General features: G+C 42.4%; 1 protein-coding gene across 5 annotated transcripts in view; it reads right to left on the reverse strand.

Annotated features, from left to right (window-relative positions):
- LOC135216120 (trithorax group protein osa-like) overlaps nucleotides 1-14,533 on the reverse strand; it is a 596,580-nt gene that overhangs the window by 540,540 nt on the left and 41,507 nt on the right. For all 5 annotated transcript variants that reach the window (XM_064251166.1, XM_064251168.1, XM_064251165.1 and 2 more), the window contains exon 3: nucleotides 4,241-4,638. In XM_064251166.1, coding sequence (XP_064107236.1) covers nucleotides 4,241-4,638 — 398 coding nt within the window. The remainder of the gene's footprint in view (nucleotides 1-4,240; nucleotides 4,639-14,533) is intronic.

A 14,533-nucleotide genomic window follows, 5' to 3' on the forward strand; every position in this document is an offset into this window, starting at 1 on the left:
GCGATCTCTTCGCAGGAGGCGGGGACAAAGCAACACATTTCCTTCCAGTCCTCCCAACCGACAAGGCAGCCAACTTACCATCCAAAACACGAGTCCAACCTCTTAAGCAATGCCTGGCAAATAACCTCAGACTGATCTGTAAGAGAAGGCTCCAATGACATGGAAGGGAGATGTGGCGAACTGGGCGGTAGAGATGACATCACGGCTGAGAGAGGCAGTGCAGAGGAGACAAATGGGAGTGACGTCACAAGTGGTGATGACGTCACGGCTTCCCCTCGATGTGAAGGGGAATCAGATGCCACTGGTGGAGGAACACACAACAATGGATCCCGTGACGTCATCAACAGGGCTGACGCCACGGCTTCCACCCGACTCGAAGAAGCAACAAAAGTCACTTGCAGAACAATACAAGATGGCTGACCTCGGCTACCCACGAAGACAAGACCGGGAGGAGGGGTGATGGCCTGGCCAGCCTGAGGAGGTGGGATGCGAGCCTCTGTTAAGTGCGCTAGCAACCCCTCCAATGACGGGGGACCCCCTAGCCCGAGCATCCTCCAAATTGCCACTATCTTGGACGCCTCTGACTCTGTAATAAATGAGAATGATGAAAAAGCCTCCCCCTTCCCAGGAATCAAATTAACTCCTAAAAAAGAAGGGGTGACATTACAAAAATCAGCCTGGTGGCTTCCCGATACTTCCAGCAACGAATCAATGGAAGAAAAGGAAGGAGACACAGGAACAACGCTAATATGGGGGGTGAATACTGCAGAAGACAAAGCATTGGGAAGAGGTGAAAAACCTCCCTAAGAAGGAAGACAGAAACCCTCCGATGCTCTATCTTCCGATAAAATTACTTCCAATGCTCTTTAGGCCATGCATGGCAGTCCGTGCAAGGATTTGTTACAGTACAATAATTAAAATGGCACCTACTACATGTGATGTGGGGATCGGATGCCACCGAAGCCAAAAAACGAGAACACGGAAAACCTGGAATTCCGGGGCACACACGTTGACAAGGCCAAGGAGCAGAATCAGCCAAACACACACGCACACCACAGTAACCACACACACACGTAAACACAAGCGAAACAAGCAATGACCGAGTCAAGGCTGACAGAGGTTAACCAAGACTCTCACCCAGGCGGTTAAAGAAAAGACTGACGTGGTGGTGTAAGTGGTTGGTCCTTGACCACTCTTCACCCGATCTACACATGCATTGCCAGATATCACACGATTCCTTGCTTTCATCTGTTTTTTAACTGGATCCAGCTAGGCGCTAGAAATTATCCTATTGTTAACACCGAAGGTTTGTTCGCATATGAACAACTAGTCCGGTTGACATGGGAAAGCAAATACCATTGTTGACTGTGCGTGATTAGATATGTTGAGGGAGTGAATTGGAAGGAGAGTGGTGACAGGTATAGCAGGAAGGTCCGCTGGATGGGAAAAAGTGAGGCTGGAGGTAAGGTTGGGAAAGATAGAGTTGGAAGCGTGTTTTGTGGTACTGGGAGGTGAGCAAATGCCATGTTGTTTCCTGTTTTTGAGGAAAAATGGATTGGTAGTGGATGTTGGGAAAGGACTTCTGTTTAAAGATGAGGTTGTAATAGGGAGAATTCAAAGTGAGCCAGTAAGTATTGCCAGGTTTGTGGGAGTGAATAGTACAAGTCTGAGTGAAGATGAGGATACAGTGGGAGTTAATAGTAGAAGTCTGAGTGAGGATGAGGATACAGTGGAGTTGGACAAGAATGAGAAAGAACAGCTAACAACAGAGAACAAAGGGGATGCAGCAGAAGTGTTTTGTGGTAGGTTGAGGTGGTTTATCAGAGGGAGTACCTGGGAGAAGATGGCCCTTGTTGTTGAGTAAATGGTTGCAATTTGCTGAGGATTTGTGCTGTGTGAAGGCGTGGTGTATTTTTCAAGGGAGAAGATGGGAGAGTTGATGTATATTCCATTGTTCTAGATGAGTGGAACAGTGGGGATGTTCTAGTCCATGAGCAATATGGACATACGGGAAAGTTTAAGTTACGTGTATGAAAGAGATTCTGTTTTCCCCATATTTGAGGAAAATTTGTACAGATGTGGCAGTTACATGCAAAGAATGTCAGAAGGGGAAGTATCAGTGTATAGTACTAGCCCACCCGTTTTGAAGTAGAGTCAGAAAGAACCATTTGAGTTAGTGGCAATTGATTGTGTAGCTTTGCTAGTAACTCCAAGAGGATTGCAGAAGCAGTTGTTATGGTAGATCACAAGAGTAAGTTTGTAGGTTGTGCAGTTTTGAAGAATAAGACTAGTGAGAATGCTGCAAGAGTTGTCTGTAATGTCTTGTTGCCTGTGTGAGCGAGATGTAACGAATGTTGACTGATAAAGAGAATGAATGGGATTTGTTGTTAGGAAGAGTGGTAGAGTTGTATAATGGGTCAGTACATAAAAGCACTGGCATACTTCCAAGTGAGTATGCAACGAATTATGAGAGGAGTGTGAGGTTAGATTTGAATGAAGATGAGCGGGAGGTGTGGAAACAAGCAAATGAAAGGTTTGAAAGTTTCAGAATAGGTGATAAGGAGTTGAAGTAGGGGGTTGAGAAGGGAAGATTGACAGTGAGTAAAATGCGTGAGAAGTACAAAGGATCGTATGTAGTGAAAACAGTTTGGTCCAGTGGATTAAGTATTTGAGTTATGTGCTAGAAAACAGGAATGACGAAGGAAATGTAAGAGATAAATAAAAAAAACCACTGAAATACATAATAGAGCATCCCATTACGCAGCTATTAAGGAAAGAAAAGGAAAGTGAAGCAATAGAAGATAGAAATTGGGGAGATAAACGACCAGTGTTAGTGGAGCATACGAGAAAGCCTAAAAAGAAGAACAGAAAGAGTAAGGATACATTTAGAGAGTTGTTTGCAGAGTACACGACATGGGTCGTTTGATCTTGAGGGGTTTGAGAAGCCTGTAAGTGTGAGTAGTGAAAATACCCCTGCAATGTGGTTGGGTGGTAGTAAGAATGAGGGTGTCACTGATTTTGAAGGATTTGAGTGGGATGTGGAAGAAGTGAACTTGGCGAGTTCCCTCTGACTGAAAGTGTTGAAAGAGTGAATGTGGAAGTGAGTGTGAGTGAGAAAGAGTTAGAAGTACAGGAGAGTGTAAGTGGGAAATTTTTTGGATAGCTTGAGGGTCAGTGTGGCAGAAATAAATGAGAGCATGTAAGAGATGATAGCAGCCATGTCAGTTATTAGCAAAGCTGAAGCTGATGTAAGTCTCCAGTTGAAATGAGCTTAGTTCAAGTAGTTCGGAACCAAAGTATATGAGAGACCATGGATCCGAAATCAAGATCCAATTCTGGAGTACAGTGGGGTATTGAGAGAGAGAGAGAGAGAGAGAGAGAGAGAGAGAGAGAGAGAGAGAGAGAGAAATTTCCTTTATTTTATGTAGTAAGGGAGAGTATGGTACTTGAATTCACTATTGATTTGAATGAAATAATACATTTTGTTTTCTGCTTTTTATTATGTTTTGTGCTTGTGGGTGAGAGATTGTTTAAGTAATCTTTGTTTTTTCTCTTTTCTTACAGTTGTTTAAGAGTACACCCTTTTATCTGAACCCGAAGAGGCTTTAGTACTTGGGAAATTAACATTTACAACTACCAAAGCAGTCAGCAGTTGGTGAGACCATACCATTTTCAAGTCATAAGTGTGACTACCCCAAACAGGATAGGGATCAGAGTAAGTACTCAGTAGTACATATCTATATGTTGATTTGGTTGTGAATGAGATCTCCGATTCTCGTTTGGAAGGAGAAAAGGGCTTTTGTGTAAAAATAAATTAAATTGTATGGTGACTTCTATAAGTATCTTTGTTTATTCTGAGACAAAATTTTGGGACATGCTGAGTTGAAGATTTGTGGAAAATACTTGGGTTATACATTGCATTAAAGTTCTTTCAGTTATTAGGGGTAAAAACTATAGGATTAAGTTAGGCTAAGCTAAGGATATTTAAGGTTGAAGGTCTTAAACAACTGTAATATTATTAAGGAAATAAATTAGGTTAAGTAAAGTTTGAGTTTTAAATTTAGAACCTTCAATTTGTTTCAACATTCCCATCAAGTTATAACTATTAAAAGCCCTTACAATGGCAACAAACTAAAGTACCTTTCAAATAACTAAATAGAGGTACAGTTGCTTGCATCATAATAAGAGCATTAATTATATGGACACTAAGAAGTTTGTATATCAAATCAATATAACTTACTTATAGATGAATCATAGGTTTCTTGAATTTCCTCCTCTTCATATACTGTGTTTGCCGGCTGTAATCTTCCTGATGATTGCAACCTGTTCTGTTGTACTTCTTCATACACAGTGTTGGGGGGCTGTAATCTTCCAGATGATTGCAATCTATTTTGATGCATTTCTTCTTCATCATAGACAGAGGTGGGCGGTTGTAATCTACCTGTTTGTCTTCTGTTTTGTAGGTCATCATCTTCATACAATGTATTAGGAGCTTGTAGTCTTCCTGAAGCCTGTAGTCTGTTAGGGCCACCATGTAATCTACTATGTACGCTTTTAGTATGGGTAATCTGACCTCCATCCTCTTCGCCACCAAATTCATCATCTACTTTGAATTCTATTATATCTTCAACAGCAACCTGTATGATAAAATTGAAGTTTTAAAACTAAGACTAATGGATACACATTATTATCAAAGAATGACTGAAACCACTATAGAAACTAATAAAATGATACCTTATGGTTATGTTACTCTGTACACCAAGAACATGACACAATTGAATACATTAAAAATTATCCTCTACACAAAAAGTTTGCTTGTGAGCCCTTGTACACAAGAACTAGATTTGGTAATATAAAATACTATACTGCCCTAATTTACAGATGTCAAACACAAGGATGAGGTTATCAAATGAATAATTTTGTATTGAAATCTATTTCAAAATAGACCAAAAGCAATTAAAAGTCATGAAAGCTGATTACCCGTTGCCCAAAAGTCCAAATGTTTCAGAAAATATTTTGATCACAAATTAGGAAAATTAACTACATATTTCTGTTTGGAAACAAGATATCCATATGACCTATGACATAATTAACCAATCTGTTTCAGGAAACTTTTCTTTATCAATGTCCTCCAGCTGGCATGAATGCCAGCTGGAGGCCATTGGTGGGTTACACAGCTTGTCCTTGGAAGGTTGGGGATGTCTAGTCATTGTTTGTCTCTTGGTTTTTGGTGAAAACTAAGAATCCATCTGTCTCTAATGAGAGATAGGAGAATTTCTTGATCCTTCACTTGGGACAACTTTGGAACCTGGACGAGATGCTTTTGTGCCTAGTGAGATCAATAAGGTCCTGCTGTGAAGGGACCTGAACTCCTAGGCTAAAATGTAAGCTAGTTTTCATTAAATACTTGCAAGCTTAAGATACAGTTTCTAGTAATAACATTTCTTTCTGGTTTTGTGTAGTGATCAAATTAGCCAACAGTTTTTCATGGGAAGACAAGTTATCTAATTTGGGGAAGAGCTCATGGAAAGTGGCATGGACCTCTCCTTTATATTTCAGTAGAGCTTATTAGTACCTCAGGTAATCTGGGTTAGTATCAGATGTCACTGTTTATGAGGGAAACTGCCCACAAGTTCCTGGACACATACTCCTCGAGACCTGTTGTAGCTGCTCAACAGTTTGTGTAACCACCAAAGCTCTTACAAAAAAAAGTTTTTCTTCCCAGCAGTAGTCAGTTTAGAATAAGTATGGGGAAAATGGTAGAATGATCAATCTAACTTTTTGCTCATTCTGTGGCTAACAGCTTAGGCCAAGTATCATGGCAGGTAGGCAGCAACCACATTTGATCTTTCCCCTTTAACAAGGGCTGTTGTAGTGGGTCTGGCAGGCAGTAGGGGTTATAATCTGAACTCATTGCTCATACTGATATGACACCAAATACATATTTGCTTACGTGGGCCATTGTTCATTTGCTTACAGTCATGACCAGGAATATGACACATCTGGGTGGGTTCCAGCTTATACCTGCCACATGAGAGAAACCACCTCCCACCTAGAAGAGTAAATATCCTGCACATAAACAATGATTTCTGTTGTGGTGTGAACAAACATGTTGGAGACTCGGAATACAACTTGTTGTTGGGATGATAATTCTCTACAAATTTTTTTTACATCATACCACCTTGTAAACATGACAATTTTTTTAAGTAAATTGTATTTTTCCTAACTATACAAACCTGAGGTCCTTTACATAAGGAATTAATTTAAGTGTAGGCTGGGATTATGGCTGTTAAATTCTTGAACAAGGTGGTTAGGCAGTACTACCGTCTGGTAGGGTGGGTAGGCCAGCCTGCCCAGACGTAAAATCACTCCACTTTGCCTTTGGCCAGTTCAGATTGAGGGTGGCATGGGAGGAATGTGAGTGAGCCTCTATAACTAACTTGAGTTCTGCACACCTGGGCTATTCCTCGTGGTCATAAGAGCAAGGAGGAGTGCCCTGCCTCTGACGACTGAACGAAGTATAGGAGTTGCATGATCGAGAGTCAGACTTCTGGGCCTTTTTGAAATGAGTGAAGAATCGTAACTCATCTGAAAAAGGGATGCGAAGATTATTTAGAGTCGGGGGCATTAATGCAAAATTCTGGGAAGTGTTTGCATTACTGCCAGTCTCCTTCCTCCCTTTGTTCAAGGAGGGAGCGTGATTGCTTCTATGATTCTGATAAGAAAAATAGAAAGGAAGCTCGATGTGCAAGCTTACCACATCAATTGCCCGACCAGCCAGTGTAAGTTCGAGTCCTATCCTCAACCTGATGGAAGAGGAGCAGAGGGAGGAGGAAGGGAAGGTGGAGAGGCCAGACACTCACATCCTTTTTACCTCTTGAACCGCACACCATAGGCGAGATGCAACTTGTTCTCTTGGAGCCAGGTAAGCAAACACAACCTGCAAGCATCCACCACCGGTCCAAGGAAATGAGGTTCTAAGGACCTGTGGGCAAACCCGAAGGACAAAAGATATAAATAAGGTCGCATGAGGCCTCATCTATCTTTCAGTCCGACATACCCTTTAGAATGATGAAATGTACCCATCCACTGGACTATCCAACTGCAGAGAAGTCTCTCACCATCTCATAAGACTCGCAGAAAGATGTCATTGAACACTACCAATGCACTTCTGCATTGGCTGTCTGCAGTGGATATGGCATCGACACTCAATGATGGTGTCAACTCCTTCATGGGTACAGCAACACACCAATACAACAAAGTAATGACTGATCTGGATCAACCAATACAAAGTCCACAGCGCAGATCATGAAGGACTCAGACTCGTCAACAGATGTTGACTGATTCCGCTGTTGAGCATCCATGATGTAGTCACGACATGACATCTACCTTTTGAAGGGTTATGCTGAGAACAACCATACAAATCGCCTTCTTGTTCGCCAACGATGTTGCGAGACAAGATGATGATTCTCGCAAGGCATGTGCACATTAGACGATAGTCAATTGCCTTCTAGAAACCGAGGTCCCTGTGATGGCAAGACAGAAGTTTGTCATCAGTAGTTGAATCTCAACCTAGGAAAAACAATACTATATTACTAGTTGAATGACTAAGGTGAATGTGGACCTAAGTCTTCACAGTTGAATCGAGAGAAGTAAACTCAAGATTCTGATCATAGAAAAGTCCTGTCGATGTCACCAACCAGTAAAGACGGCTTTAATCCCTGTTGTTTTACAGGGGACTTGAAAAAGTTAATCCGCTACTTCATTGCTGCTCAGTGAGAAAGTCAGAGTTTGCCATGAAAGCGGAGTCTTTCAGTAATAAAAACAGAGGGATTGTACTGCCTGAAGAACTGCTTCTTGTGGGTTGGATCAGGAAGGAAGTTTCTATTTACTTTGGAAGCTGAGCTAGTCAGGCGGGGAACAGGCAAAGTCTTCCATTATTAATTCACAATTCGGGGTGAACAAAGAATAATTGAACACCTTACGAATTAGGAAATGGATATTAGAAGACAAAACTCAAATTATCAAAAGAAAATCATTCTGCGTCATTGCAGCAGCCGATGGGGCAGGTGCGATGGAACAGAAGACTAGGTTACAGACTTCTGTTATACCGTGGGGTAAAAAGAAAGATGATAAACATAGTCTAATGAGATTATATCTCTGTCTGAAAATTCTTGCAACATAAATGGTGGTGGTAGGAGAGATGGGGATTATGAGGAGGTAATTTTCTGATTCCAACCACCAGAGACCATAAGTCTGTGATTGCTGGGCAGAGAGCTTCGAATAGGTAGTTAATCCTCAAACAGAGGAGAAACCAATACCAAACCAAAAAGAATCTGGAGAGCGAGCAGTACTGAGACAGAGCCCTATAACAAGCTCCACCTCGACTTGGTCGATAACTGAGATTGCCCGGTAGTGCATTCCATGAAGGAATGCGTTCAGCTAGAACCATCGAGCGCAAAAAAAGATACACTTGATCATCTGCACTTCAACCAAAATGGGAGGGAAGAAAACCCTCTTGTTTGGTGATAATGCAAATGCTGTGGTGTTGTTGGGAAACAATACCATTAGTTACCTCAAAATCAAAACCAGTACCTCTTGGGAGAACTGAAAGGCTGTCCTGAGTTTAAGATTAATTAAGAGAAGGTACTATTCGTCTCGGTCACATACCAGAAAATTAATTTATAGGTATGCGCCTACTACTTGGACAATGCAACTGATAGCAGAAGCATGTCGCGAGAGAAATAATACTAGTATATTTGTAGGTTCCTGTAAATCGCACTCCAGCCTAATTCTTCATTCGAGGAACAAGAATAAGGTCTGGAAGCAGACCTCCTTCATTTTCTAATGAAGAAAGCGAAAGTGAAGTTTTCCCGAAGGGAGACTTCTACGGAGATAACAGGATACTGAAGACGACTAGTTCAAGTCAAACTGGTTGTTCCCAAAACAGCAGCACTAGAGAGGCATTCAAACCTGTCTGTGCTATCCATCCTGAACAGATTGACGTATGTTTGGTAAGATCCTAAGATTGAACCAAAAACATAGTCTCTCAGGTTCGAACTCTTGAGGAGTAGATCCATAAAATTCCTCTTATTTCCTTGTTCATTCCAGTATAACCAGGAAGGTAAGGGTGGGAAAAAGAGGAGACTGACTGTTCATGACCGCTCTTCCCTTTGAACTTGCAGTGCTTTCACTCTGTTAACCAAAGCATTCAATTCCTACAACTATTTCATTCGCGCTCCTCTTCTTAGGATGTGGAACCCTTTGAAGAGGGAGGTTAGGAGGCGTTGGATGACGAAGACGAAAAACGATGACCCAGTGAAAACTCGCTGCAACATAGGAAGGGAGGGTGCTATGTCACAGCAAGGAACTGCACTGATCAAGAGCAGAGTTAAATTGTTAGAGCCAAGCAATCAGATTAGCAGAGTTGTCTGGTCGAGCTGAGTGAGCTGAGCAGATCACCACTACATAATTATGAGTGGTAATCGTCAACAAAGAACAATCACTTCTTCCCAATTAACTGTTCTCCTTCAAGGCCGAAGCTCCGAGAAGAAGAATAAGAGGGAGTCTGTCTGTTGTTACTCGCTCGGACCCTTAGGTCCACACAAGGACGGTACTTGACCATTCACCCAGAAGTTGTTGCATGCGGATCCAAGCTCTACATAACTCCAAACTAAACTGAGGAGCGGACTCATCTGTACTGATAAAGGCTTGTCTCGCCATCCAAGCACTCGTAATAGTGAGCGCTTGGCGAACGTTAGAATTCATAAGAATTCCCACGATCGGCAAGAAAGACCCGACTCTTGTAAGACGATAATCGGGCTGGCACTCGGCAATATGATGAAGCCGAGTACTTGGCGAACGCCAACGAAACCAAGGGATCCAGGCGCTCGGCAAGACTCCCAATTACAGTGGACCCCCCGTATTCGCGGACTCACACATTTGCAGATTTCTCTCGGGAACGTTTCCCTGCATTATTCGCGGAAAATTCGCACATCGCTGTATTTTTCTATGAGAAATATCCCCAAATTCCTGGTTTTTTGTTATCAATTTCATCATAAAATGCACTTTTTGTGATAAAACTATTAAAAAAACCAAGTATGAAAATTTTTAGTGTTTTTTCCTCAAGTTTTAACTAACAAAATAGGCTGTTTTTAGCGTTTTTATAGGGGTTCCAAACATTAGCGGATACTAAACTAATTCGTGGGGGGGTCTGGTACGCATCCCATGCGAATACGGAGGGGACCACTGTATTGTATTACAGTGGTACCTCGACTTACGAAAGTCCCTGCTTACAAAAAATTCAAGTTACGAAAGCAAATACGAAGATTTTTTTGGCTCTACATACGAAAATAGTTCAGGTTACGAAAGGTTGTTGTTGTAAAGTCCCGAGATTCGCCCGGATCATCGAGAACAATTTTAAAACTCGCGCGCCACCAACTGAGTAGACTAGCCACCATCCTCCCGTTCTCCTGGTCCATTGGTTCCTGATGCTAGTCCACTGCCATAAGATCCTGCTCTCCTATTGGTCAGCATCTACCCCTGTGCTCTATGTATTCTATTGGTAAAAGGATGCTGTAAATTGAAAAACTTATTCATGCAATACATGTAATAAAAAAAACATTAGGTAAAGATAGAATAAAGAATAGAAATGAATGGTTATTATACTGTTTGGTAGTTTCAGTAGTGGAAGAGAGATAATGAAAATTTATGATTTCGTACTGTACTGTGTGCTAGGTAAAAGTGGTTGCTTGGCGATCGTTTTGCTACTCGTATAATGTGAAAATAAAATGATATTGTTATGATACAATAAAGTTTGTTCATACTTACCTGGCAGATATATATATAGCTATATTCTCCGAAGTCCGACAGAATTTCAAAACTCCCGGCACACGCAGTGGTCGGCCAGGTGGTTCGTACCCATTCCCGCCGCTGGGAGGTGGGTGTCAGGAACCATTCCCATCTTCTATTCAGATTTTCTAATGCCACTGTCCCTGAGGGGAGGTTGGGCGGGTACTTGACTATATATATCTGCCAGGTAAGTATGAACAAACTTTATTGTATCATAACAATATCATTTTGTTCATGACACTTACCTGTCAGATATATATATATAGCTGATTCCCACCATTGGAGGTGGGGAGGGACAGAATAAAAGGATTTTGGGAAACATTTCACATGCAGATGATAGACATCTTGGTTCCTTACCTGTTAGCATAGCTGACTTCGTGATTACTGTCACCCAAGTCTGCTTTTGCTTTACTAGAGTCTCCAGCAAGGACGTGACCTGTATAGCTGGTGAGTTCTAGATGATCTGACAACGGGGGCGTGACCACAATGTGTCTAGACCATATTGACCATGCCATGAGGGCTAAGAAGTAAAATAAATATCACCACCTGACCAACCTAGCCAAAGTTAAGGTGTTTTAACTAAGGCTTAAAGAGTTAGGAAGTCCGCCATGGCGGCGACTCAACAAATAAAATTAAGAGCTCTTCCTAACCATTTTCTACAGGATAGGATGAGTGGTACTTCCTGCCCCCCAAAATTGTCTGCGGACCATACGTATGGCCCTGGTGTAGCAGCAGATCTCATATGACGTCTTCACATCTCTCAGGGAGTGTGAAGCGAACACAGAGTTGCTTCGCTAAAACGCGGTACTCAGGATGTAACTGAGTGCCATGCTCTGTTGAAATGCTTCCGAGGCCGCGCCCTCACCTCGTGAGCATTTACTTTGAAAGGTTTCAAATCTTTGTTCATACATGACGAATGAGCCTCTTAGAGAGACTCCTTAAAAATAACGCCAGGGCGTTCTTCGACATGGGCAAGTCTGGTCTTTTTACGGAACACTGCAGATTGTCCGAATGACCTCGACTTTCTTTATTTTATCAAGATAAAACTTGAGAGCCCGACAGGGCACAGGACTCTGTGGCTCTTGCCCAATAATTTGTGCCAATCCCCTTGGATCTCCAGGCCTCTGGGCCAAGGGTTAGACGGGTTTCGGTCGTTAGCAAGAACGGAAGGCTTAGAGGGACACCGAAAATTACTGTCCTCTAAAGCCAAAACCTCTGATGATGGCTAAAACCTCACTAACCCTCTTTGCCGTAGCTAGAGTGGTTAGAAAATTAGCCTTTCTGGTCACGTGTATTAAGTTTACAGAAAGGAGATGTTTCGACAAATGCTTTGACATCCAGGAACTTCAGACTACGTCTAAGTTCCATGTCGGAAAGCTTCGATCTAGACCATTTCAAGATTTCCACAGCCCGACCTCAATAGTCGTGAAGGGCTTTGTTGTTTGACAGATCCAGAATCTCTGAGCCTAGAGGCCGTCAACAACATATGTCCGTATTCTACAATCGTTGGGACTGCTAGCTTATCCCATACTTCAGACGGAAAGGGAAGACGGTAAAGTAATTCACAGAGGTCGAGGTGGAGGAACAGTCATTCTTCCTGCACTATCTCCAGCATCGGCCCACTCCGATTGGTACACTGCAAAATATGCAGCACTGCTTTGCTTTGGCAATGAGACTTGTAATTAATCTTGAAGATCCTCTCGCTTCTCGACAGTCTGAACGCATTCAGACTCAGAGCGGAGAGGTTTTTAGGTACCTCTCGAAGTGAGGCTGTTAGAGTAGACCGATTCTCTCGGGAAGGGTCCTTGGAAAGTGCTCTCTGAAGGACGTGACCTCTGTGAATCCAGCCTCTCGAAGGCCAACATGGGGCGATCAGCGTCTTTCTCGCTCCCTCTGATGCCAGCGATTATCTTGTTATTAGTTTCCTAAGCTTTTGAATAGGGGAAAAGAGACTAACCAACTATCCCCATTCCATACTTATATGATGGCGTCTATTGCTACCGCTGCTCGGATCGAGAATAAGGGAGCAACGTAGAGGAAGCTTCTTCGTCTTCAATATTGCGAAGAAATCTACGAAAGGACGTCTCCAAAGTCTCCACAACTCTCAACATACTCTAAGCGAGGATTACTCAGACGTCAGTAGTTGCTGCCGTCGATCGAGAAGATCCGCACGGACGTGCAATAGTGTAACGAATCTCTTGAGGATCATTACGTTCCGTGCCTATGTCGATAACCATCTCTCTCTTCTTGGGATATGAGAGAGCAGCGAAATTATCTGAGATGATTTGGACCACTCTACCAAAAACTCACTCTTCGAGGAACTGGAGAGCCAACCAATTGCTTCCAATTCTCTTAGATTATGTGCCAGGACCTATGTACCTCTGTCCGGATGCCTGGCACCCTCTCGGTAACACCTGAGGTGATCCTCAACCCATTGAGAGATGTTTAGAATTATTTCTAAATCTTTGATGTTATTTCAGTTCTCCTGTAGGAAAAACTGTAGAGGTCTGAATTGCAGTCTATTCAGGGAAACAAGCTTCTCAAGCAAGAAAATGGTCCCCAGCAGACTCATCCATTCCCTCACTAAGCATGCTTCCTTCCCTAATAAGGCTGCGCTTTGCATAAGCAGGAGAGCATTATTATAGTGCTATGCCGCGGTAGACTCGTACAGAATTCTGTTACAGTGCGGTAATCAGCGCCGAACAGGTCTAAGAGATATCTCTGTTGAAAATTTCTTAGTAAAAGGAAGTCGTATTTATTCATGATTACTAGAAATCCCTCAACCCGAGGCTAAAGTCCATGATTGTAGGGTAGGGCAGATACGGTTCGTCAATCAATCCCGCGGGAGAGAGACGTTACCACGACCGCACATAACAGCGAGCTACCTGATACTGAATTGGTGAATTGAGACTGGTGAGTCAGTTACAGCAGCTTACGTTCACCTTCTCGCAGCATTATGCCGAGTTGCCAGCTACTCTATTCTACTAAGGAATAGATTTTCCACTTTTTGAACAGAAACTCTCAAGTTGGCATATTTAAGCGAAACAGAATTCGCTAAATACAGAAGCTGATTTTGTGTTGTCGTAACACTACGCTTAATTAACCAAATGTTAAATCGGAAACTCCTGGAAAGTTGCCGGAGTACCGATTAAATATACTGCGTTCATCCACATGACAGCAGCCTTCTATCGTAGTCTCGGCTCGCACTATTCTGCCTGAGTTACCAGCTCTCTATTTACTACAAGGAATAGGTTTTGTTACTATTACGATCAGAAGGAAAATTCTCAGCAGGCATATTTAAGCGAAACAATAATTCGCTAGATGCAGACGCTGAGTTGGTGTTGTTGTAACAATACCTTTTAGCGTTGTCCTTACAGCGGAAACTCCTGGAAGTTTGCAGGAAGGACGATTAAATACACTTACAATAACAGTCTTTCGGTTGCCATCTGTGAGGTAACTATGATATGCGTACATGACTTAAACCCTACATTAGTAATATGACGCAAAGATAAAATCCTAAGTATTGTATTCACTTGAACATCTAATTCTCTAGTACATTCTTTCCTCGACGAGGAAGAAAGAGAGAATGGAAATCGACTGTCTTCGTTCTCTTTGCCAAGAGAACGAATTAATATTATTCGAATGGAGATCCTCGTGAGAACCGAGGATCGAAAAGGACAGT

The sequence above is a fragment of the Macrobrachium nipponense genome, chromosome 6, assembly GCF_015104395.2.
Source record: "Macrobrachium nipponense isolate FS-2020 chromosome 6, ASM1510439v2, whole genome shotgun sequence".
NCBI classification, from domain to species: Eukaryota; Metazoa; Arthropoda; class Malacostraca; order Decapoda; family Palaemonidae; genus Macrobrachium; species Macrobrachium nipponense.